The 26533-nt window shown below is 48.6% G+C and overlaps 2 protein-coding genes across 3 annotated transcripts in view; one reads left to right on the forward strand and one right to left on the reverse strand.

Annotated features, from left to right (window-relative positions):
- tmc7 (transmembrane channel like 7) overlaps positions 1–3920 on the reverse strand; it is a 92011-nt gene extending 88091 nt beyond the window's left edge. Inside the window, exons 1-6 of one of the 2 annotated variants that reach the window (XM_079238317.1) lie at positions 3776–3920; positions 1822–2086; positions 1593–1741; positions 878–934; positions 646–801; positions 487–572 (exon numbers count right to left, since the gene is read on the reverse strand). In XM_079238317.1, coding sequence (XP_079094443.1) covers positions 487–572; positions 646–801; positions 878–934; positions 1593–1741; positions 1822–2086; positions 3776–3791 — 729 coding nt within the window. In that variant the 5' untranslated portion in view covers positions 3792–3920. The remainder of the gene's footprint in view (positions 1–486; positions 573–645; positions 802–877; positions 935–1592; positions 1742–1821; positions 2087–3775) is intronic. The other variant, XM_079238318.1, reaches the window with a different exon arrangement.
- Positions 3850–26533, forward strand: part of tmc5 (transmembrane channel like 5) — a gene marked incomplete at its 5' end in the record, with an annotated part of 37399 nt that continues 14715 nt past the window's right edge. The window contains 7 exons of the mRNA XM_079238321.1: positions 3850–3993; positions 11852–11985; positions 13940–14142; positions 22646–22762; positions 22891–22993; positions 25822–25903; positions 25977–26237. Coding sequence (XP_079094447.1) covers positions 3850–3993; positions 11852–11985; positions 13940–14142; positions 22646–22762; positions 22891–22993; positions 25822–25903; positions 25977–26237 — 1044 coding nt within the window. The remainder of the gene's footprint in view (positions 3994–11851; positions 11986–13939; positions 14143–22645; positions 22763–22890; positions 22994–25821; positions 25904–25976; positions 26238–26533) is intronic.

Raw genomic sequence — 26533 nt, forward strand, 5'->3', positions numbered from 1 at the left:
AGGGTCTAGATGGATGGGTTAGGGTCTACATGGATGGGTTAGGGTCTAGATGGGTTAGGGTCTAGATTGGGTTAGGGTCTAGATGGATGGGTTAGGGTCTAGATGGATGGGTTAGGGTCTAGATGGATGGGTTAGGGTCTAGATGGGTTAGGGTCTGGATGGGTTAGGGTCTACATGGATGGGTTAGGGTCTACATGGATGGGTTAGGGTCTAGATGGGTTAGGGTCTGGGTGGGTTAGGGTCTACATGGATGGGTTAGGGTCTAGATGGGTTAGGGTCTAGATGGATGGGTTAGGGTCTAGATGGATGGGTTAGGGTCTAGATGGGTTAGGGTCTAGATGGGTTAGGGTCTACATGGATGGGTTAGGGTCTACATGGATGGGTTAGGGTCTAGATGGGTTAGGGTCTAGATGGGTTAGGGTCTAGATGGATGGGTTAGGGTCTAGATGGGTCTAGGGATGGACGATGGTAGAAACAGGGACCTACTTCGCCAGAAAGCAGATCGGTGATGTGCTCATGGAAGATGACGAGACCTCGGCGAGTACTTCCGGGATACTGGCTGCACACGCGCCCTGCAGTGAAGAACAGAAAGGAACCGTTCACAGTTCTTCCCCATAAAACCTGAAATAAAAGCTGATCCTGTACCATCATCCTGGTTGTAGGTGGTGTTTCCTGCAGCATAGGGGGCGATGATGATGGGAAACATGACCAGGGTGAACATCAGCAGGAAAATTACCAGGTTGAGCGTGACCAGGAAGCGCAGGAAGGAGAAGTAAGACAGGATCCCACTTCCAAACATCCCTACAAACGAGACGAGGACAGACATCAGCAGTTGTCCCGCTGTGGCGCACTCTGGCTTTATCAGCATCATAAATACTTCTCTGAGCCTTGAACCGGGACGGAGAGGCATCTGCATTTTTCCTGTTTCTTCGCTCTTTTCTCGTACCAAAGATGGAAAAAGTGGCATTTGTGAGTTTTTACGAAAATAACATGTTTTTTTTTTAGTTCAGAACGGATGTTTCTGTGCAGTTTGAGTCTAATATGTTGATAAAATACAGTGAAAAAGAAGCTATGAGGTCGGATTTGCTGGTTAAAACGCCATGTTTCAGGAAAAGCTACAGATTTCTGGCTGGAAGATCCCAGAATGAAGTAAAATGTGGGTGATTTGACTTTCTCTCACATTCTGAATGTCTACAACTGTTCAGCGTGGAAGTCCTGACAAGGTTATTATGGCTAAAAACGTACATAAGAGTCTGAACCACGATGTACTCCGTGTTCTCATTCAGTTCCACCATGTTTAGACTCTTCATGCTACTGTCCACGTTTAGACCTTAACATTTCTCTGATAAACTCACTTTTTCTGTTCATAGAATGAATGAAGGAAACATACTTTCACAGTTGTGGTAAAATATCGGCGTAGCGTGAAGGTTTCCATGTTCCATCTCAAAGCAGAATATCCCAACGTTTTGGGAGAGGTGGAAATATTATTATTTACTTTTCATTTAAATAAACCAGAGACTGGAGGACCGGACCTCTTCTGGGTGCCATGTGTGACACTAAACTCAGGCTAAACGAGAGTTTCCTAGTCGTACCCTCGATCTGGTGGATGTCCGCCCTCCAGAGCTTCAGAGAGCTCAGCCATTCCTCAGCGTCAACCCGCAGCCTCCTCAGATTCCTGCCGCTGGTTTTCCTCCACTTCTTCCAGCTGCTGAGTTCCCGGGCCTCCTCCAGACGCTGATTCCTAACGACACAATCACACACACACTCCTGATATACATAAACCCCCCAGGGTCAGCAGCATGCCGGCAGCGGCGTTCCTACTTGCTTCTGCGTTTCTCAGCCATGTGTTTGGGCAGTTCCCTGATGGCTCGCTCTTCCTGCGGACCGCCTGGTCTGTCGTCATGCGGCCCGCCTGAGCTCACGCCCCGTCTCCAGCTGTCGGACGAGCCCAGCCGTGTCCTGGAGCTGCTTCTCTGTTTGGAGCCGCTGGTGGAAGGCTTCCTGCGGTAGAGGAGGGACTGGTAGCTGGGGAGCTGGTCCAGCAGGGGGTTACTGGTGAGTCGTCCGCTCCAATCGGTGACAAAGACTTGAAAAGACACAAAAATGCTTCATAATGTTGGGAAAACTGTTTGCCATGATTAATATAAACATTTAATTAATGAGCTCTTCCAGTGTCAGAACTGAGGCCCAGCTCCGCATAGCCCTTCACACCCGCTCACCGGACTCTGAGACTTCAGCCAATCAGAGGACATGTTGGGGTATCTGGACAGCTACATGGCTGCGTGTGTGTGTGTGTGTGTGTACTTCTTTCATTTATAAAACAACATTTTACTGAGTCAAAGTAAAACTAGAAACATAATGTATTCCCTGAAAACTACTTTTAACAGTGTTTCTTGGTATCTTTATCAAAGTGTCTAGGGTTAGGGTAGGGTAGGTTAGTTGTCTCCCTGCTCCAACCTGACAGGAATTCATAAATACGCTGAGCAGAAGCTGAAGGATCCGTTTGAATCAGCTGTTGGTCAAAGGAAGCACCAGAAACCTGCCGAACGGCTCCAGGAGTCTGACAGATCTGCAGCCAATCCATCAACACATAAACTGCAGAAAATGGTTTATTTCCAGTTTATCTTTACTGGTCCTGCCCCCTCCCGGTCCCCTCCCCCGACAATCCCGTCCCCTCCCACACTGGTCTAACTGTTGTTAGCCTGCTCCTGCTAGCCTGCAGCTGTTAATCTGCTCCTGCTAGCCAGCTGTTAGCCTGCTCCTGCTAGCCAGCTGTTAGCCTGCTCCTGCTAGCCAGCTGTTGTTAACCTGCTCCTATTAGCCCACTGTTGTTAGCTGTTGTTCGCCTTCTCTTCCTAGACTGCAGCTGTTAGCTTGTTCCTGCTAGCCAGCTGTTGATAGCTGTTGTTAAACCTTCTGCTGCTAGCCAACTGTTGTTAGCCTGTAGCTGTTAGCCTGCTCCTGCTAGCCAGCTGCTGTTAGCCTGTTCCTGCTAGCCAGCTGTCGTTAGCCTGCTCCTGCAACCCAGCTGTTGTTAGCCTGCAGCTGTTAGCCTTTTCCTGCTAGCCAGTTGTAGTTAGCATGTTCCTGCTAGCCTGCAGCTGTTAGCCTTTTCCTGCTAACCAGCTGTTGTTAGCCTGCAGCTGCTAGCCTGCAGTTGTTAGCCTTATCCTGCTAGCCAGTTGTTGTTAGCCTGCTCCTGCTAGCCAGCTGTTGTTAGCCTTTTCCTGCTAACCAGCTGTTGTTAGTATGTTCCCGTTAGTCAGCTGTTGTTAGCCTGCTCCTGTTATTCTGCAGCTGTTATCCTTATGCTGCTAGCCAGCTGTTAGCCTTCTCCTGCTAGCCTGTTGCTCTTAGCCTCCTCCTGCTAGCCAGCGGTTGTTGGCTTCCTCCTACTAGTCAGCTGTTTTTAGCCTTTTCCTGCTAGCCTGCAGCTGTTAGCCTGCTCCTGCCAGCCAACTGTTGTTAGCTGTTTTTAGCCTTATCCTGCTAGCCTGCAGCTGTTAGCCTCCTCCTGCCAGCCAGCTGTTGTTAGCTGTTTTTAGCCTTATCCTGCTAGCCTGCAGGTGTTAGCCTGCTCCTGCTAGTCAATTGTTGTTTGCTGTTTTTAGCCTGCTCCTGCTGGCCTGCAGCCCTTAACCTGCTCCTGTTAGCCTGCTCCTGCTATTGTTAGCATGCTAGCCTCCTCCTGTCTTCTGTTAGCAGAAGCTAGCTGTAGCTAACGAGCTAATGCAGAACTACTTTCATTTCGCTCCGAGCAGACGTTACCAGTTACCTGAAGTTGCCTCCATCGTGTCTTTATCGGATGGAAAAGATGAAGGTGAAGATGATGTTTAGCGAACTGCTGACATGCAGAATAATCAAGTGTATCTCCAGTTGTCCGCGAGACGAAAGCCTACTTCCGGTAGGAGGATCCAGGTGTTTTCACACAAAGCCAGGAGAAACTTCTGGAAACATTTCTCTTTTTGGTTCAAGCGGTTCAACGTTTCACTGGTATATTCTACACAAATTAAATAATAATTCATTATTATATTTAGGTTGTAACTTTGATAATAAATCATATTAATCTACTCATAAAAAACATTACTTTTCACTTCTTGATTATTTATATGTAGAATCCTGAACAAAACCTTAAGACCATGAAAAAAGTAGAATTATTTACATTTTACAAAGGCATACATGGAGCAAGAGACAAAATTGAATCTAAAATCAAACTGTTTATGCGCTGAGCTAATATTTAGGACCATTTCACATAAACCCAAAACAGAACTGGAACCGACTCAGTGGTGAGGAACGCCACCATTCTTCTTGTTGATGATATCTAGTAGTGTGTTTCCAGCAGGGCGGTGGGAATGTTGCTCCATGAAGATGGCGTCATGAAGGAATCCGTTGTTTGGAGCCGACGTCCATTTTAGTAAAAGTCTCTTGCCATCCATGACTTTTGTCCTCCAAATGTCCCAGAAAGATCCTCCAGGATCTTTTTGGGACATTTGAGATGAATGTCTCACTGCGTCCAGCAGCAATGTGAAAGGCCTTGCTTGTGCAGCTCAACAATCCTGCTACGATCAAAAGCAGAACGTCTTTTTGTTGTCATGACAACGTGAATGCAAAAAGGGAAATGTCTAGAAAGACAGATTTCTGTGCAGATTTGGACCTTTTGTAGTTATACTCTTAAACTTTTGATCAATTCATGAAGAGCCTCTGTGGTTTAAATGTTGTTTACAGTGCATAGCCTCCTCTCAACTTTGACTCTTGTTCGTGTTTCTTCTAGTCGTATTTTGCAGCTTTACTTGCAGCCTGGTGACGTGCAGAGCAAAACACAAATACTTGTTTTCCTGGTCAAAGACTTTGTTCAGGAGTAAATCTAAATCCGCAGTCATGTCGATGGCAGGTGGACGCCTGGATCTCTGACTAACTAACAGGCTGAATGGTTGTGTGTCTGAGATGGTGGTCAACAGCACCTCACAATTCCAACACACCTCTGAGTCCTGCCATCTGCAGAAATACTTTGATTACTCTGCAGCTGCAGCAGTGATGGACTAGAAGCTGAGAAGCCGTCGTTCAGGGGAGGTGGTAAAGGAATGCCAGTCCCTTGGAGTCCAGGTGGACAACAGACGAGACTAGAAATGCAACACGGAAGCATCTAGAAGCAAAGCAGACACGACGTCAAACAGAAGCTGAGATCATTCCAGGTCCGCAGCGAGATGTTGCATATCTTGTATAATGCCATCGGTAAGTGCGATCAGTGCTGGAGCACCAATGTGGGGTCAGAGACGGAACAAACCAATGAGGAAGGCTGGGAATGACTGCAGAGGCGGCTGGAAGGACTGGAACATTCCTCATGAAGAAACAACAGTGATAAGAGCTTCATCGAGTCCAAGGCAAGAGTCCCGAACAACGTTCCCCAGCAGAACCCCCTCCAGAACAAAGCAATGTCTCATTTTAATTCATCATTATTATTGTTTCGTTTAAAAAGAGAGAAGAAGAAACTACACTGTAATTTTACCTCTTGGATGAATATTTTCCATTATTTTTCTTTCTTTAATTTGAATTTAAACAGCAGAAGGAAAATCCTGAAAATGAAACATACAATAGATTCTTTCAGCCATTTGTGGACAGACTGTAAGAAAGTCAATGTTAACAGATTTTTACAGCAAATTTTTGCTCTTTTAACTTAAAAGCTGTACTTTAAAACAGTCTGTAAAAGTCCGCTTTAGGATAAAACAGAAGAACATGTCAAAGTTCACACGGCATGTTTTAATTGTCCTATCTGGTGCAGACCCCCTGGGCAGCGTGACGACCCTGTGGGTTTAGTTTGCTTTGTTTCTCCCTTTTTACTTGTTGTGTTTTCCTTTGCAGAGCTGAGCTGCTCCGGCCAGGTTAGGGTCAGTCCTCCTTATTGACCATCAGCTGATGGCCCCTTCCTGCTTCCCCTCTTGCTTTGGTTTTTTTTTTGGGTTGTATAAAGATATGTTGTGGAGAAAGATGCAGCAAAATGAGTCCATGCCTTTATTACTTCCAGACTGGATTACTGCAATTCCTTATTAATAGGTTGTCCCAAATATGCCCTGAAAAGTCTCCATCTGATCCAAAATGCTGCAGCGAGGGTTCTGATGAGGACTGGCAGGAGAGATCATATTTCACCAGTTTTAGCCTCTCTACACTGGCTCCCTGTTAAATCCAGGATAAAGTTTAAAATTCTTCTCCTCACATATAAAGCTCTCCATGACCAAGCTCCATTGTACATTAATACAATACAATGTAATACAACTTTATTTATAAGGCACTTTAAAAACAATGTTGACCAAAGTGCCACATTGTGGGGGGTTATAAAAAAAACCCCAGAATAAATAACATACATTAGGACAACTTAAAAAAAAATTCAGACATCTAAAAACATTTAAAAAAAAAAAAAAGCAATCAAATTAAAACAATCAAAATAAAATCAACTTTTAGATCAATCAACTTTTTAGATCAATAAGTTGATCTAAAAAGTCAACTTATTGTGCAGAAAGCAGCTTAAACAAACGGGTTTTCAGTACAGATTTAACAGCAGATACAGTGGAGGCCTGTCTAACGTGGAAAGGAAGCTCATTCCAAAGTTTAGGTGCAAAGGCCCGGTCCCCTCTGAGCTTCTGTTTCCTCCTCGGTACTGACAGAAGTAGCTGGTCAGCTGGGGGTGTGTAGGGATGGAGGAGGGTGTGTAGGGATGGAGGAGCTCAGAGAGGTACCACGGGGCAGCACCATTCAGACATTTAAAAACAAAAGCAGCTTAGAATGGATCCTAAAGTGCACGGGCAGCCAGTGAAGAGATGATAAAACCAGGCTGATGTGCTCATATCTACATGTTCCAGTTAAAAGACGTGCAGCTGCATTTTGTTCCAGCTGCAGATGAGATAAAAACGACTGACTCACCCCAAAATAAAGTGCGTTGCAGTAATCCAGCCGGGTCGTTACAAAGGCATGGATTACTGCTTCAAAGTGCAGACGTGCTAAAAAGTGTTTAACTTCCACCAGCTGCCTCACATGGAAGAAACTTGTTTTCACCACTGACCGAATCTGGCTTCAAGCTTTAATTCAGAATCCATTTTAAACCCAGGTTCACAATTTCTGGCTTGTAAAATGAATTAAAATGGTCCAGATCGATAGGGGGTACATTAGCAGACCCAGAACCAAACACCACCATCCCTGTTTTGGAGTCATTTAGGTTAAGAAAGATCATTGCCATCCAAGATTTGACGTCCTTCAGACATGTTTGAAGAGAATCAAGAGAAAACCCATCATTGTTTTTAAGGAGGAGATTAATCTGGTAGTCATCGGTGTAACAATGAAAGGAGATGCCATGTCTCCTAAGAATTGAACCCAAGGGGAGTAAATATAAAGAAAACAGAACTGGACCCAGAATGGATCCCTGTGGGACTCCTTATGAAGCACTGGAGGACTTATAGTCCCCTGGACAAACTGAAAATCTTCAGCCGTTTAAAGAGGACCTGAACCAATGCAGAGCCACACCTTTTATGCCGACACAATGTTCCAAACGTGAGATTAAAATATCATGATCGACCGTATCAAATGCAGCAGTTAAGTCCAGTAAAATAAGGATCACACAGTCACCGGAGTCACATGATGAAAGAATATCATTAAAAACTCTCAGAAGTGCAAATTCAGTACTGTGCATTGCTTTAAACCTGACTGAAAAGTCTCAAGAACATCACGCTGCTGCAGGTACAGGAGGTACGTCCTGTTGGACGGCTAATGTTGCGGTAACGTATTGTGTCATTTCCTGTTTCCCTAGCGTGTGTCACTGCGGATTGCTACGAGCCGTTGGCTCCTTTAACTTCTTTCTAACTTCTATCTATTGTTAACCAACCACTCACTTTAGCGCACACAATCTTTCCAAACCACTGTATTGCATTTATTTTTGGGATCTTTGGCTTTCTGTTTTAAACAGCTCAAGCACTCAGTTTTAGCATGGCTGCTAGCTCTCTTCCCACACCCCGGTCCCCTGCCTTTTCTTGCTCGGTGTGTCTGATGTTTAGCTACTCCTCTGCCTCATTTAGTGATAATGGTAGGTGTATTAAGTGTAGCAGCCTGGCAGCCTTGGAGGCGAGGCTCTGCGAGTTAGAAGCCCAGCTCCGCACTCAGTTAGGGAAGCAGTTAGTTAGCAAGCCACCATTAGCCAGTGCGGAGCTACCAGCCAGGGCAGCTAGCCCACCTAGCGGTCCCTCAGCAGTTCCCGCGCAGCCGGGAGACGAGGCGGGCTGGACGACGGTCAGGCGGAAGCGTAGCCCCAAACCAAAACCCACTGGCCACCACCGACCTGTTCACGTTTCTAACAGATTTTCCCCGCTCGGCGACACACCCGCTGAGGCAGAAACCCTGATTATAGGTAGTTCCATAGTCAGAAACGTGGCTCTAGAGACACCGGGGACCATAGTCAAATGCATTCCTGGGGCCAGAGCGGGCCACGTCGAATCGTATTTGAAACTGCTGGCTAAGGCTAAACGTAAATACCGTAAGATATGCCAAGTCACTAAAATGAATGTTGCTTCGGTGTGTAACTTTGCCAAGAGCATGTCGGACTCCGTAGTTTTCTCTGGTCCCTTGCCAAATTTAATCAGCGATGACATGTTTAGCCGCATGTCATCCTTCAACCGCTGGTTGTCTAGGTGGTGTCCCGATAACAACGTGGGTTTTATAGATAATTGGAGCGCTTTTTGGGGAAAGCCTGGTCTTATTAGGAGAGATGGCATCCATCCCACGTTGGATGGAGCCGCTCTCTTATCTAGCAATATGGACTCTTTTATTAGTCAGCTAAATTGACAACTCAGGGTTGGGACCAGGAGGCAGAATTGTAGTCCTACACACTTTTCTGCAGCTTCCCACCTGCCGCCGCCCACCCAAAACCCCATTCCGACCTTATACAACTTCCCAGCAGTAAGAATTAACCAACACAAAAACACTTCTGGGGTTAATCGTGAAAACCTCATAAAAATAAAAACAATGGATCTAATAAAATCTGAAAATAAGACAATAAAGTGTGGCCTACTGAATATTAGATCCCTCCCAAATAAGTCTTTATTAGTCAATGACTTGATAGGTGATCACCACATTGATTTATTCTGTCTTATGGATTATCAGTTGGTCACATGGCTGATCAGTTGGTCGCATGGCTGATCAGGCAGTCGCATGGCTGATCAGTTGTTCGCATGGCTGATCAGTTGTTCGCATGGCTGATCAGTTGGTCACATGGCTGATCAGTTGGTCACATGGCTGATCAGGCAGTTGCATGGCTGATCAGTTGTTCGCATGGCTGATCAGTTGGTCGCATGGCTGATCAGTTGGTCACATGGCTGATCAGGCAGTCGCATGGCTGATCAGTTGTTCGCATGGCTGATCAGTTGTTCGCATGGCTGATCAGTTGTTCGCATGGCTGATGAGTTGGTCGCATGGCTGATCAGTTGTTCGCATGGCTGATCAGTTGTTCGCATGGCTGATCAGTTGGTCGCATGGCTGATGAGTTGGTCGCATGGCTGATCAGTTGTTCGCATGGCTGATCAGTTGTTCGCATGGCTGATCAGTTGGTCGCATGGCTGATGAGTTGGTCGCATGGCTGATCAGGCAGTCACATGGCTGATCAGTTGGTCACATGGCTGATCAGTTGTTCGCATGGCTGATCAGTTGGTCGCATGGCTGATCAGTTGTTCGCATGGCTGATCAGTTGGTCGCATGGCTGATCAGTTGTTCGCATGGCTGATCAGTTGGTCGCATGGCTGATCAGTTGTTCGCATGGCTGATCAGTTGGTCGCATGGCTGATCAGGCAGTCACATGGCTGATCAGTTGGTCACATGGCTGATCAGTTGTTCGCATGGCTGATCAGTTGGTCGCATGGCTGATCAGTTGGTCGCATGGCTGATCAGGCAGTCACATGGCTGATCAGTTGGTCACATGGCTGATCAGTTGGTCGCATGGCTGATCAGTTGGTCACATGGCTGATCAGTTGGTCGCATGGCTGATCAGTTGGTCACATGGCTGATCAGTTGGTCACATGGCTGATCAGTTGGTCGCATGGCTGATCAGTTGTTCGCATGGCTGATCAGTTGGTCGCATGGCTGATCAGTTGTTCGCATGGCTGATCAGTTGTTCGCATGGCTGATCAGTTGGTCGCATGGCTGATCAGTTGTTCGCATGGCTGATCAGTTGTTCGCATGGCTGATCAGTTGTTCGCATGGCTGATCAGTTGGTCGCATGGCTGATCAGTTGTTCGCATGGCTGATCAGTTGGTCGCATGGCTGATCAGTTGGTCGCATGGCTGATCAGTTGGTCGCATGGCTGATCAGTTGTTCGCATGGCTGATCAGTTGGTCGCATGGCTGATCAGTTGGTCACATGGCTGATCAGTTGGTCACATGGCTGATCAGTTGGTCGCATGGCTGATCAGTTGTTCGCATGGCTGATCAGTTGGTCGCATGGCTGATCAGTTGTTCGCATGGCTGATCAGTTGGTCGCATGGCTGATCAGGCAGTCACATGGCTGATCAGTTGGTCGCATGGCTGATCAGTTGGTCGCATGGCTGATCAGGCAGTCACATGGCTGATCAGTTGGTCACATGGCTGATCAGTTGTTCGCATGGCTGATCAGTTGGTCGCATGGCTGATCAGTTGTTCGCATGGCTGATCAGTTGGTCGCATGGCTGATCAGGCAGTCACATGGCTGATCAGTTGGTCTCATGGCTGATCAGTTGTTCGCATGGCTGATCAGTTGTTCGCATGGCTGATCAGTTGGTCACATGGCTGATCAGTTGGTCGCATGGCTGATCAGTTGTTCGCATGGCTGATCAGTTGGTCGCATGGCTGATCAGTTGGTCACATGACTGATCAGTTGGTCGCATGGCTGATCAGTTGGTCGCATGGCTGATCAGTTGGTCACATGACTGATCAGTTGGTCGCATGGCTGATCAGTTGTTCGCATGGCTGATCAGTTGGTCGCATGGCTGATCAGTTGTTCGCATGGCTGATCAGTTGGTCGCATGGCTGATCAGTTGGTCACATGACTGATCAGGCGGTCCGCCTTCAGTGACAGCCACAAGTTTTATATGAACTGAGACGAGACAACAGAGAAGGTCACGACACCAGTTTGAACCACTTGGAAATCAGTGAAGTTTCTAATAATGTGGTGTTTCTGTTGAAGATCGGCCGCGCCGAGGGAGTTATGGTTTAAAACCATTTAGCGACATAAAAGTCGTTTGGATCAGTACTGGTCAGTAATACTGCCGTTCCCTGCTGGGTTGTTCTGAAGAAGTGGACTTTGGTCTTTGTGAGCTCGACTCCCACTTCCTGGTAGGCTGGCGTCCTGTGGCAGATCTGACTGGTACAGTAGGAGGATTTAGCCATCCCAGATGGTTTATGTGGACATTTAATCAGGACGTTTTCCTCCTGCCATCTCTACACAGTAAGGTAAGCAGCTTCAGAGCAACATGTGTGGAAGTACAGGATAACTCTGCAGGTAATATTCTGCTCTGTGTGTTTGGCTCCAATGAAAAGCCTTTTCTGCGTTTTGCTGGCAGACTGCTGGAATTGTGAGGGATCCACAGAGCTGTGTTTGCTACGACATGTGGTGGAAACTAATCTTTTGAGTAAATTAATGATGAGAGATTAAATTACAGCTTGTTGACTCGAACAATGCAGGTATGATGCTGAAACCTGTGTGGAGACACAGCGGCCGGTTTGTCAGAGCTGAATGAGAGGGCAAATAATGAGTGAGGATTAAACACACCTGCGGGGAGTTTTAGGCTCAAACATGTTTTCATCAAAAAGTTTTTATTTTTAAGTTTTATCCTGTGTGTTGTCAGACTGAAGGATCAGACGAGACAGAAGCAGCTGAGCTGAAATCTCATCGTTTTCAGAGCGAAAGCCTCATGACGAGTAACGGAGGACTCCTCAACCCTGCTTACCATGACAGCGAAACGCTGGAAATCCACCAGAGGTTAGTCACGCCTGCTGCATCACAGCAACATTTTATTTCATCAGTCAGTGGAGTTTCATCAGAATCTGTCTCTATTGTTGCTGTGTGAAGACTGAACACAAGGAAGCAGAAGAAGAGCTTTTTATTCAGCTTTCTACCCGCTGCAACGTTTCCATGTTGTGTTTATACTTTATACTCTGGTCCTTTAATTAACTGGGTTCTGCTCTTTACAGCTGAAATGAATCCTCCACCTCCCTGCAGGTGTGTGTTCTTAAAATGAGCCAGAATACACACCTGCATGGTCGCTCTGCTTGTTTTATAGGAAACATTAGTTTTCAGCTGGTAACTGTAAGTGTCATAAAAGCAGTGAAATAAACAGCCACGTGTGTAGTTTCTGCATTTTACAATACCGAGACCCATGAGTAAAGTCAGACTCTACTGTTTATCTCTGACCCAACAGTAGAGTCAGATTCTACTGTTTATCTCTGACCCAACAGTAGAGTCAGATTCTACTGTTAATCTCTGACCCAACAGCAGAGTCAGATTCTACTGTTTATCTCTGGCACAACAGTAGAGTCAGATTCTACTGTTTATCTCTGACCCAACAGCAGAGTCAGATTCTACTGTTTATCTCTGGCACAACAGTAGAGTCAGATTCTACTGTTTATCTCTGGCACAACAGTAGAGTCAGATTCTACTGTTTATCTCTGACCCAACAGTAGAGTCAGATTCTACTGTTTATCTCTGACCCAACAGTAGGGTCAGATTCTACTGTTAATCTCTGACCCAACAGTAGAGTCAGATTCTACTGTTTATCTCTGACCCAACAGTAGAGTCAGATTCTACTGTTAATCTCTGACCCAACAGCAGAGTCAGATTCTACTGTTTATCTCTGGCACAACAGTAGAGTCAGATTCTACTGTTTATCTCTGGCACAACAGTAGAGTCAGATTCTACTGTTTATCTCTGGCACAACAGTAGAGTCAGATTCTACTGTTTATCTCTGACCCAACAGTAGAGTCAGATTTTACTGTTTATCTCTATAGAAATAATTTGATTAAAATTTTATTTCTAAAACTCTTCATGCCAAAGAGCAGCACAAACTTCTTGTATTTCTTGTTTCTTAGCACACACACACACACACACACACACACACACACACACACACACACACACACACACACACACACACACACTAAACTCTAACTCCCATTTTCCGTCTTTTAACTGAACGTACATATAAAACTACTAGTAAGATGAAACCTGATAAACATCTAAGTCGCTGCTGTTACGAGGAAATGGTGTGTTGGGGGCGCATCCACGGCAGGTGCCTGGCCCCGCCCACAGCGTGCACCACGACAGGAACCGTGCTGACCGCCACCCGACCACAGCCATCTTAACATCAACAGCGTCTGCAGCCCTGAGGTTCTCTGGCGGGGTTCCACCACCGAGGGTGGAACGTTTTAGTCCCAACATTAGAGACCGTAAAGACGCCAGAGGACCTCAGGGTCCGCGAGGGCCCGTAGTCCAACAACAGGTGAGATAAATGAGGACTTTTTACGTCTTCTAGCAAAAACTCACAAACAAACAGAAAAACATTGTTTTGGTTTAATGTTGTTTTCTTCCATGTTTCTGTGTACAGTGTTCTGTTGTTGACTTCCCGTGTGGGAATGTTGTAGTACAGGACTTCCATCCTCTGCTGTATTCATGCATTCAGATTGTGTAGTTTTATGGGAGTAGTACTACTGATGGGGAATTCCTTACAGAGGAGAATTCCTGTTGCTGGAATTCCACAGGAAAACCATTTGGACTCCATTCAGCCTGTCTGACTCCCTGAAGAAGCCTGTTTCAGAGGTTTCCCAGGTCGCCACCCTGGACTGTTGTTGGCTTTAAGCCTTTAATGTTTTCCTGAAGCCAGAAAATGCTGCAACACAAAGTTCTGAGTCGGAAAACATTTGGTCCTTTTGGCTTTCAGGTCTTCCAGCGGAAGCTGCCATATAAATCCCTATGCCAGGGAGGGCCCAGCCTTGCCGGGGGAGCGCGCCGAGGGGAGAGACGGCGCTGCACTGGGGGCACCCTGGGCTGGCTGGGAGGATGCAAGCAGAAGAGTAGGAGAGAACGTCCCCATGGGCCGGGTCACGCCAAGCCCAGGGAGTCCTTCCTGGCAGCATGACCTCAGTGAGTCGGACACATCTGGGAGACAAAGATGAAAGTAGAGCTCCGAGCTCTGTGTATGGAAAATAACTCTGAAAACGACTTTCGACTCCCAGAGAACATCTTTAGAGATAATTATGTATTTTAGATCCAGAACCAACTCTGGATTCCTTCTCATGTGGAATCATGGCCGTCGCAGATTTGTTCATTCAGACTGAAAATATCCCACTTGTGACTCCGGGGTTCTGTGGGAAAGGTCTTGTTCAGACTGCAGTATATGCAGCCATAACCTGCGTCGCTTTAATGGCAACGTCAGAGCCAGCAGCGTTTTCCCTGATCACACTGCAGCTGGGAAGCAAACATGGCAGCTGTTAGCATCAGCACTTCGAGACTGACGGCAATAACTCAGGGACAAAGACAGATGCGAGACATTCTTATTGTAGACGGAGTCATTAGAAAGCAGTAAACTTTGCCTTAAAGTGTTGGTTATGACGCTACTTCCCGTCATGCTTCCTGGTGACATGGTGATGCTTCCCGTCATGCTGCCTGGTGACATGGTGATGCTTCCCGTCATGCTTCCTGGTGACATGGTGATGCTTCCCGTCATGCTTCCTGGTGACATGACGCTACTTCCCGTCATGCTTCCTGGTGACATGACGCTACTTCCCGTCATGCTTCCTGGTGACATGACGCTACTTCCCGTCATGCTTCCTGGTGACATGACGCTACTTCCCGTCATGCTTCCTGGTGACATGACGCTACTTCCCGTCATGCTTCCTGGTGACATGACGCTACTTCCCGTCATGCTTCCTGGTGACATGACGCTACTTCCCGTCATGCTTCCTGGTGACATGGTGATGCTTCCCGTCATGCTTCCTGGTGACATGACGCTACTTCCCGTCATGCTTCCTGGTGACATGACGCTACTTCCCGTCATGCTTCCTGGTGACATGATGCTACTTCCCGTCATGCTTCCTGGTGACATGATGCTACTTCCCGTCGTGCTTCCTGATGACATGGTGATGCTTCCCGTCATGCTTCCTGATGACATGGTGATGCTTCCCGTCATGCTTCCTGGTGACATGGTGATGCTTCCCATCATGCTTCCTGATGACATGGTGATGCTTCCCATCATGCTTCCTGGTGACATGACGCTACTTCCCGTCATGCTTCCTGATGACATGGTGATGCTTCCCATCATGCTTCCTGATGACATGGTGATGCTTCCCATCATGCTTCCTGATGACATGGTGATGCTTCCCGTCATGCTGCCTGGTGACATGGTGATGCTTCCCGTCATGCTTCCTGGTGACATGGTGATGCTTCCCGTCATGCTTCCTGGTGACATGGTGATGCTTCCCGTCATGCTTCCTGGTGACATGGTGATGCTTCCCGTCATGCTTCCTGGTGACATGGTGATGCTTCCCGTCATGCTGCCTGGTGACATGACGCTACTTCCCGTCATGCTTCCTGGTGACATGGTGATGCTTCCCGTCATGCTTCCTGGTGGCATGGTGATGCTTCCCGTCATGCTGCCTGGTGGCATGGTGATGCTTCCCGTCATGCTTCCTGGTGACATGGTGATGCTTCCCGTCATGCTGCCTGGTGACATGGTGATGCTTCCCGTCATGCTGCCTGGTGACATGGTGATGCTTCCCGTCATGCTGCCTGGTGACATGGTGATGCTTCCCGTCATGCTGCCTGGTGACATGGTGATGCTTCCCGTCATGCTTCCTGGTGACATGGTGATGCTTCCCGTCATGCTTCCTGGTGACATGGTGATGCTTCCCGTCATGCTTCCTGGTGACATGGTGATGCTTCCCGTCATGCTTCCTGGTGACATGACGCTACTTCCCGTCATGCTTCCTGGTGACATGGTGATGCTTCCCGTCATGCTTCCTGGTGACATGGTGATGCTTCCCGTCATGCTTCCTGGTGACATGGTGATGCTTCCCGTCATGCTTCCTGGTGACATGACACTACTTCCCGTCATGCTTCCTGGTGACATGGTGATGCTTCCCGTCATGCTTCCTGGTGACATGGTGATGCTTCCCGTCATGCTTCCTGGTGACATGGTGATGCTTCCCGTCATGCTGCCTGGTGACATGGTGATGCTTCCCGTCATGCTTCCTGGTGACATGGTGATGCTTCCCGTCATGCTGCCTGGTGACATGGTGATGCTTCCCGTCATGCTTCCTGGTGACATGGTGATGCTTCCCGTCATGCTTCCTGGTGACATGGTGATGCTTCCCATCATGCTTCCTGATGACATGGTGATGCTTCCCGTCATGCTGCCTGGTGACATGGTGATGCTTCCCGTCATGCTTCCTGGTGACATGGTGATGCTTCCCGTCATGCTTCCTGGTGACATGGTGATGCTTCCCGTCATGCTTCCTGGTGACATGGTGATGCTTCCCGTCATGCTTCCTGGTGACATGACGCTACTTCCCGTCATGCTTCCTGGTGACATGGTGATGCTTCCCGTCATGCTTCCTGGTGACATGGTGATGCTTCCCGTCATGCTTCCTGGTGACATGGTGATGCTTCCCGTCATGCTTCCTGGTGACATGACACTACTTCCCGTCATGCTTCCTGGTGACATGGTGATGCTTCCCGTCATGCTTCCTGGTGACATGGTGATGCTTCCCGTCATGCTTCCTGGTGACATGGTGATGCTTCCCGTCATGCTGCCTGGTGACATGGTGATGCTTCCCGTCATGCTTCCTGGTGACATGGTGATGCTTCCCGTCATGCTGCCTGGTGACATGGTGATGCTTCCCGTCATGCTTCCTGGTGACATGGTGATGCTTCCCGTCATGCTTCCTGGTGACATGGTGATGCTTCCCATCATGCTTCCTGATGACATGGTGATGCTTCCCGTCATGCTGCCTGGTGACATGGTGATGCTTCCCGTCATGCTTCCTGGTGACATGGTGATGCTTCCCATCATGCTTCCTGGTGACATGGTGATGCTTCCCGTCATGCTGCCTGGTGACATGGTGATGCTTCCCGTCATGCTTCCTGGTGACATGACGCTACTTCCCGTCATGCTTCCTGATGACATGACGCTACTTCCCGTCATGCTTCCTGGTGACATGGTGATGCTTCCCGTCATGCTGCCTGGTGACATGGTGATGCTTCCCATCATGCTTCCTGGTGACATGGTGATGCTTCCCGTCATGCTGCCTGGTGACATGGTGATGCTTCCCGTCATGCTTCCTGGTGACATGGTGATGCTTCCCATCATGCTTCCTGATGACATGACGCTACTTCCCGTCATGCTTCCTGGTGACATGGTGATGCTTCCCGTCATGCTTCCTGGTGACATGGTGATGCTTCCCGTCATGCTTCCTGGTGACATGGTGATGCTTCCCGTCATGCTGCCTGGTGACATGGTGATGCTTCCCGTCATGCTTCCTGGTGACATGGTGATGCTTCCCATCATGCTTCCTGATGACATGGTGATGCTTCCCGTCATGCTTCCTGATGACATGGTGATGCTTCCCGTCATGCTTCCTGGTGACATGGTGATGCTTCCCGTCATGCTGCCTGGTGACATGGTGATGCTTCCCGTCATGCTGCCTGGTGACATGGTGATGCTACTCCCCGTCATGCTTCCTGGTGACATGACGCTACTTCCCGTCATGCTTCCTGGTGACATGGTGATGCTTCCCATCATGCTTCCTGGTGACATGGTGATGCTTCCCGTCATGCTGCCTGGTGACATGGTGATGCTTCCCGTCATGCTTCCTGGTGACATGACGCTACTTCCCATCATGCTTCCTGATGACATGACGCTACTTCCCGTCATGCTTCCTGGTGACATGGTGATGCTTCCCGTCATGCTGCCTGGTGACATGGTGATGCTTCCCGTCATGCTTCCTGGTGACATGGTGATGCTTCCCATCATGCTTCCTGATGACATGGTGATGCTTCCCGTCATGCTGCCTGGTGACATGGTGATGCTTCCCGTCATGCTTCCTGGTGACATGGTGATGCTTCCCGTCATGCTTCCTGGTGACATGGTGATGCTTCCCGTCATGCTGCCTGGTGACATGGTGATGCTTCCTGTCATGCTTCCTGGTGACATGGTGATGCTTCCCGTCATGCTGCCTGGTGACATGGTGATGCTTCCCGTCATGCTTCCTGGTGACATGGTGATGCTTCCCGTCATGCTGCCTGGTGACATGGTGATGCTTCCCGTCATGCTGCCTGGTGACATGGTGATGCTTCCCGTCATGCTGCCTGGTGACATGGTGATGCTTCCCGTCATGCTGCCTGGTGACATGGTGATGCTTCCCGTCATGCTTCCTGGTGACATGGTGATGCTTCCCGTCATGCTTCCTGGTGACATGACGCTACTTCCCGTCATGCTTCCTGGTGACATGGTGATGCTTCCCGTCATGCTTCCTGGTGACATGGTGATGCTTCCCGTCATGCTTCCTGGTGACATGGTGATGCTTCCCGTCATGCTTCCTGGTGACATGACGCTACTTCCCGTCATGCTTCCTGGTGACATGGTGATGCTTCCCGTCATGCTTCCTGGTGACATGGTGATGCTTCCCGTCATGCTTCCTGGTGACATGGTGATGCTTCCCGTCATGCTGCCTGGTGACATGGTGATGCTTCCCGTCATGCTTCCTGATGACATGGTGATGCTTCCCATCATGCTTCCTGGTGACATGGTGATGCTTCCCGTCATGCTTCCTGGTGACATGGTGATGCTTCCCGTCATGCTTCCTGGTGACATGGTGATGCTTCCCGTCATGCTTCCTGGTGACATGGTGATGCTTCCCGTCATGCTTCCTGGTGACATGACGCTACTTCCCGTCGTGCTTCCTGGTGACATGACGCTACTTCCCGTCGTGCTTCCTGGTGACATGGTGATGCTTCCCGTCATGCTGCCTGGTGACATGGTGATGCTTCCCGTCATGCTGCCTGGTGACATGGTGATGCTTCCCCGTCATGCTTCCTGGTGACATGACGCTACTTCCCGTCATGCTTCCTGATGACATGGTGATGCTTCCCATCATGCTTCCTGGTGACATGGTGATGCTTCCCGTCATGCTTCCTGGTGACATGGTGATGCTTCCCGTCATGCTTCCTGGTGACATGGTGATGCTTCCCGTCATGCTTCCTGATGACATGACGCTACTTCCCGTCGTGCTTCCTGGTGACATGACGCTACTTCCCGTCGTGCTTCCTGGTGACATGGTGATGCTTCCCGTCATGCTGCCTGGTGACATGGTGATGCTTCCCGTCATGCTGCCTGGTGACATGGTGATGCTTCCCCGTCATGCTTCCTGGTGACATGGTGATGCTTCCCATCATGCTTCCTGGTGACATGGTGATGCTTCCCGTCATGCTTCCTGATGACATGGTGATGCTTCCCATCATGCTTCCTGGTGACATGGTGATGCTTCCCGTCATGCTGCCTGGTGACATGGTGATGCTTCCCGTCATGCTTCCTGGTGACATGGTGATGCTTCCCATCATGCTTCCTGGTGACATGACGCTACTTCCCATCGTGCTTCCTGATGACATGGTGATGCTTCCCGTCATGCTTCCTGGTGACATGGTGATGCTTCCCGTCATGCTTCCTGGTGACATGGTGATGCTTCCCGTCATGCTGCCTGGTGATATGGTGATGCTTCCCGTCATGCTTCCTGGTGACATGACGCTACTTCCCGTCATGCTTCCTGATGACATGACGCTACTTCCCGTCATGCTTCCTGATGACATGGTGATGCTTCCCATCATGCTTCCTGGTGACATGGTGATGCTTCCCGTCATGCTTCCTGGTGACATGGTGATGCTTCCCGTCATGCTTCCTGGTGACATGACGCTACTTCCCGTCATGCTTCCTGGTGACATGATGCTACTTCCCGTCGTGCTTCCTGGTGACATGGTGATGCTTCCCGTCATGCTTCCTGATGACATGACGCTACTTCCCGTCGTGCTTCCTGATGACATGGTGATGCTTCCCGTCATGCTTCCTGGTGACATGGTGATGCTTCCCGTCATGCTTCCTGGTGACATGGTGATGCTTCCCGTCATGCTGCCTGGTTTTATGGTGATGCTTCCTGTCATGCTGCCTGGTGACATGGTGATGCTTCCCGTCATGCTTCCTGGTGACATGACGCTACTTCCCGTCATGCTTCCTGGTGACATGATGCTACTTCCCGTCGTGCTTCCTGGTGACATGGTGATGCTTCCCGTCATGCTTCCTGATGACATGACGCTACTTCCCGTCGTGCTTCCTGATGACATGGTGATGCTTCCCGTCATGCTTCCTGGTGACATGGTGATGCTTCCCGTCATGCTTCCTGGTGACATGGTGATGCTTCCCGTCATGCTGCCTGGTTTTATGGTGATGCTTCCTGTCATGCTGCCTGGTGACATGGTGATGCTTCCCGTCATGCTGCCTGGTGACATGGTGATGCTTCCCGTCATGCTTCCTGGTGACATGACGCTACTTCCCGTCATGCTGCCTGGTGACATGACGCTACTTCCCGTCATGCTGCCTGGTGACATGACGCTACTTCCCATCATGCTTCCTGGTGACATGGTGATGCTTCCCGTCATGCTTCCTGATGACATGGTGATGCTTCCCGTCATGCTTCCTGATGACATGGTGATGCTTCCCGTCATGCTTCCTGGTGACATGGTGATGCTTCCCGTCATGCTTCCTGATGACATGGTGATGCTTCCCGTCATGCTTCCTGATGACATGGTGATGCTTCCCGTCATGCTTCCTGGTGACATGGTGATGCTTCCCGTCATGCTTCCTGATGACATGGTGATGCTTCCCGTCATGCTTCCTGATGACATGGTGATGCTTCCCGTCATGCTGCCTGGTGACATGGTGATGCTTCCCGTCATGCTGCCTGGTGACATGGTGATGCTTCCCGTCATGCTGCCTGGTGACATGGTGATGCTTCCCGTCATGCTTCCTGGTGACATGGTGATGCTTCCCGTCATGCTTCCTGATGACATGGTGATGCTTCCCGTCATGCTGCCTGGTGACATGGTGATGCTTCCCGTCATGCTGCCTGGTGACATGGTGATGCTTCCCGTCATGCTGCCTGGTGACATGGTGATGCTTCCCGTCATGCTGCCTGGTGACATGGTGATGCTTCCCGTCATGCTGCCTGGTGACATGGTGATGCTTCCCGTCATGCTGCCTGGTGACATGGTGATGCTTCCCGTCATGCTGCCTGGTGACATGGTGATGCTTCCCGTCATGCTTCCTGGTGACATGGTGATGCTTCCCGTCATGCTGCCTGGTGACATGGTGATGCTTCCCGTCATGCTGCCTGGTGACATGGTGATGCTTCCCGTCATGCTTCCTGGTGACATGGTGATGCTTCCCGTCATGCTTCCTGGTGACACGCAGATCTGTGAATGAGAGACACGTTGTCCCACGTAGTTCTCCCCACAGAGCACTGGTGATCCAGCCAGTCTGACCAGGTCTCCCCAGTTCTCTGAATAAACGATATATGTTGGCTGAATAAAGAGGTCTTGCAGCTGTAACTTAAATGAGCGGTGTGAGGATTAGTGGCAGTGAGCTCTGAAGTTGCAGATTACATCCAGGCTAAGAGAAGAAGCTGAGACTGCTGAACAGATCTCTGTGGACGGCTTCTGAGCCTTGAGGCCAAGCTCACTTTTCCCGTTCGGGGCTTTTGTGGCAGCATGAGATGATTGGTTTTGACTTGTCAGTGCACAGCGTCAGTTTCTCTGTATGTGTGTCTTTGTTGCTAGGCACTTTTCAGAAGACCCCGATTCGCAGCTCGATCTGCCACCGTCTGTTCGGCTTCCTTCCTCTGTGACAGGTATCGCTGGAGCTTTCTCACTGTTTACTCGGATGTTCCTGACATGGCAAGAACAGGAAGTTCCAAAGTGCGTGGAAGGACAGTCTTGGGTTATCAGCATGGAAAAACACGTTAGATAATTATTAATGGAATGTGTAGGAAACTAAAACAAGGAAGCTGGCTGAGAAAATAAAGCAAAAGGGCTGAACACATCCTTTAATAACTCCTATAATGTGATGACACCGTGTCTTATAAGATAAGTTTACGGTATGTAAAATAACCAAAAAATACAGGACGGGTTGGTATTTATATGAGCATGCTGAACAATGAACAGCTGCAACACACCTGATTCAAATCAATGTGTATGAAGCAGACATGTGCAGAGCTTGTCTGAGTCCGGTGCGTTCCATCAGGGAAAACTGGCCAGCCAGAACCAGGATGGAGGATCCCTGGTATGAAGACTTGTGCTGCCATCAGCAGAGCTTTCATTCAGTCACTCTACAGAGACTCATGGCTCAGTGATGTGGAGGTAATCAGTGAAATACCTCGAACATAAACTACAAAAAGCCACTATAACGCTGCCAAACTGAGACAGGAGGATACATGACAACGTCACACAGATATTGTGTTTCTCATTTGATCTTTAAGTAAAGAAAAACTTTTAAAATCACATTTTAAATAAAAGCACATTTTCATTTTCTCCTGTGTTCATTCAGCCAACATGACAAAGAGGTGGAGAGGAATATCAATGAGGAGGATGAGTATGTTCCCCGAAGCACATCCTGCCCATGCAGCTTTCACAGAGGTTGCAATCAGGAGTGAAATGGAAAATGGTAAGAGCCGCCGCTGGCGTCAGATGAAAGCCGTTAAAACCAGGCAGTGTGAGGTCTGCCGCTGAATGTGCTTTCTGGATGGAAAGATAAAAGGAAGCTAGTCTTGTTATTCTCATTGTGTCTGACAGAAGAACAACAGCTGGTCAAGGAACTTGTTGCTTTGTCCACAAGAGAGCAAATCCAGGCCATCCGTGACCTTCCAATGAGCTTTGAGGCAAAGAAACACATCAGGTGAGACGAGAGTTATAGTAGAGGGTGATGAGCAATCTCTTCCTGGAGTCGTTCCAAGGGACGTCATTACATGTCACACCCTGCTGGAAACCAGGAAACAGGAGTTATACTCAGCCTGACCTACCACTGCATTCATGCATTCGTTTATTTATTCATTCATTTTTATTTATTTGTTTGTTTGTTCGTTTGTTCCTGACTGTGATGGCAACATGAGCTGCCACACAGTAAAGGTCTGGTAACTTTCTTTTTTTTTTCTCAATTAGTTATTAAAGTAAACACTTGAAAGATCCACTTTTTCATTGGGTTGACAGGGGGTTAACTAACTGGGTGCACACATTTAGTTAACTTATTTTTATCACCTTGTCAATTTGCTTTGCTTTCAGTTAATATACTTTCCTTTGAGTTGCCAGTTCCTGTGTGGATTTCCCAAGCCTGCCAAAGAAAAGAGTCCTGGCTGCTCTGGAGCTCCTTGAATCAGGCTGAGGCCTAATTGGGCAGTATCATCTTCTTTGGATGGAAGTGTAGGAGGGGTTTAGGTTCTTCTGATTGTTTGTCAGTTGTGTTTTGCATTATTTAGGAATCTCAGATTGTTTAGTTTATTGTCTTAACAGGTTACATGTAACACTATACCTACTAGTTAAGTTTATGTTATAGTTGGTATGGAGTATTGTATTGTCTCCCCCCCTCGTGTGTCAAAATAGCCTGATCAGCCAGTATATATATATATATATGTGTCCCTTGTGTGTTAGTTGGGTAGGTCAGTTAGGGTTTGAGTCCTTATGTTAATGCCTATGTTGAAGTTTGTTTCTTTGAGCTCTTCTATGGGCCCAAAGTTATTGCACTAAAAGATTTATTATGATATTTTTGTTAAATAAATGTAGACATCATATTTTTGGAAAAAAAATTCCTCGTGCTTCTCTGGTTTTTTTTGACTCGGTCCCTCACATTGACTCATCCAGGGTCGCAAAAAAGCTTGAGCCTATCCCAGCAGTTACCAGGTGAGAGGCACGTACAGTTGGACCAGAGGCGGGTACACCTGGACCAGAGGCGGGTATACCTGGACCAGAGGCGGGTACACCTGGACGAGAAGCTGGTACACCTGGACGAGAAGCTGGTACACCTGGACGAGAAGCTGGTACACCTGGACGAGAAGCTGGTACACCTGGACGAGAAGCTGGTACACCTGGACCAGAGGCGTATACACCTGGACCAGAGCCGGGTACACCTGAACCAGAAGCAGGTACACCTGGACCAGAGGCAGGTGCACGTGGACGAGAGGCAGGTGCACGTGGACGAGAGGCAGGGGCATCTGGACGAGACCTGGGTACACCTGGACAAGAAGCGGGTATACTTGGATGAGAGGCAGGTACAACTGGACCAGAGGCGGGTTCACCGGAACAATAGGCTGGACGAGAGGTGGGTACACCTGGACCAGAGGCAGGTACACCTGGACCAGAGGCGGGTACACCTGGACGAGAAGATGGTACACCTGGACGAGAAGCAGGTACACCTGGACCAGAGGCGTATACACCTGGACCAGAGGCGGGTACACCTGGACCAGAAGCAGGTACACCTGGACCAGAGGCGTATCCACCTGAACCAGAAGCAGGTACACCTGGACCAGAGTTGGGTTCACTTCGACAATAGGCTGGACGAGAGGCAGGTACACCTGGACGAGAGGCAGGTGCACATGGACGAGAGGCAGGTGCACGTGGACGAGAGGCAGGGGCATCTGGACGAGAGGTGGGTACACCTGGATAAGAAGCGGGTATACCTGGACGAGAGGCAGGTACAATTGGACCAGAGGCGGGTTCACCTTGACAATAAGCTGGACGAGAGGGAGGTACACCTGAACCAGAGGAAGGTACACCTCAACCAAAGGCGGGTACACCTGGACCAGAGGCAGGTGCTACAGGACTTTAAGAACTGAATCATGGTGTAATTCTCCTAGTGTACTCCATAATTAAAACTACCAGTCTGAAGTTTGGTCCCAGTCCATCTCTGCATCTGTTTGGCCATGATTGTTGATACTATCTATGATATGAAGATCTATGAGATAGCCTCACCAGATGGCTGAATCCTCGGCTGATTCATTTCGATGCAGAAAAACCTCGAAGCTCTTGTCAAATGGCACTGTCCTCTAGCTACCTCTGCCTCCAGTCTGAGGAAACGTATCCCCATTGCTGATCTTATTCTCTGGATGTCTTCCCAGAGAGCTGGAGGGGAGGAAAGTCCCCTGAATGAAGAGACCGTCACCTTTAGCTCTCTTTCCATCTGTTTTATCAAACCTCCTCATCCTCTAAGCTTCTTCATTGGCTCATCTCTTAAACTTGTCAGCTTGCACCAGCATCTCAAACCCAGTCTGGCAATTTCTCTCTTTCCCAGTAAAGAACCAGATGAACTGTAGCTTTGTGGTATAAGTCCGCGCTTAATGGGAGAAACACAAGCTCATTGTCTTCGGAGATGTTCTTCCTCTTGTGTTTGGTCACACTCACGCGTTTCCCTGCAGGAATCGCACCCATCCCAGTAGAAAATTCCCTCCCAGCAGAAAATTACAGCAAAAATTCCATTCCAACGGAAAGTTCCATCCCAGCAGAAAATTCCATCACACAAAGATGAGTTACTAATTTCACCAATAGAAGAGTTCATCTTATGGCTTATTGATATTTAAAGGAAAAACAAACACACGCTCTGTTCTCTTTCTTCCACGTGTCACAGGAGAAGCAGTGAGATGAAAGTCTAAAGGTTTTTCGTGCAAGTCCTTGTTGTTCCATATGTTTTACTAAAGTCATGATCAGACACATTCAGCTTATCATTTATTTTCACAGGAGCCAAGTTCAGGCCTTCATGTCCTACCAAAGATCTCGCCAGTTCACGTGTCTTACAGAATGCTCGGAACATTTGGCACTGGTAAGTGTTCCATGAACAATAAGCAGAAACTCATACCGAGTCTGCAGTATGTTTCTGCAACCTGTTGTCTCAGTCCCTACGAAGGTGCGGTTACAGCGTCAGGTCAGCCTGGCAGAGCCTGGAACTGTGGCACGGCATCATGAAAGAGATCGGTGGGAGGTTTGGCTCCAGCGTTCTCACCTACTTCGTGTTCCTCAAGTGGCTTCTGATGTTCAACTTGTTCTCCTTCCTGATTAACTTTGGCTTCATCACCATCCCGTTACTTGTGTACGATCCGTCACCGAATACACCGTCAGACGTCCGCTTCAGAGGCCTGGAGCTGCTGACAGGAGCTGTAAGTTCAATTCCTGCAGTCTCTGAAACTCTCAGTCCAGTCCGGGGTCACAAAAAAGCTAGAACCTCTCTGAGCAGTTAGCAGGAGAGGCAGGTACACCTGGACGATAGGCGGGTACAGCTGGACTATAGGCTGGTACAGCTGGATGAGAGGCAGATACACCTGGACGATAGGCTGGACAAAAGGCAGGTATACCTGGACAAGAGGCAGGTTTACCTGGACGATAGGCTGGACAAGAGGCAGGTACACCCTGACAAGTGGCAGATACAGCTAGACGAGAAGCAGGTACACCTGGA

The sequence above is a fragment of the Telmatherina bonti genome, assembly GCF_933228915.1.
Source record: "Telmatherina bonti genome assembly, chromosome: 3".
Classification (NCBI taxonomy): Eukaryota; Metazoa; Chordata; class Actinopteri; order Atheriniformes; family Telmatherinidae; genus Telmatherina; species Telmatherina bonti.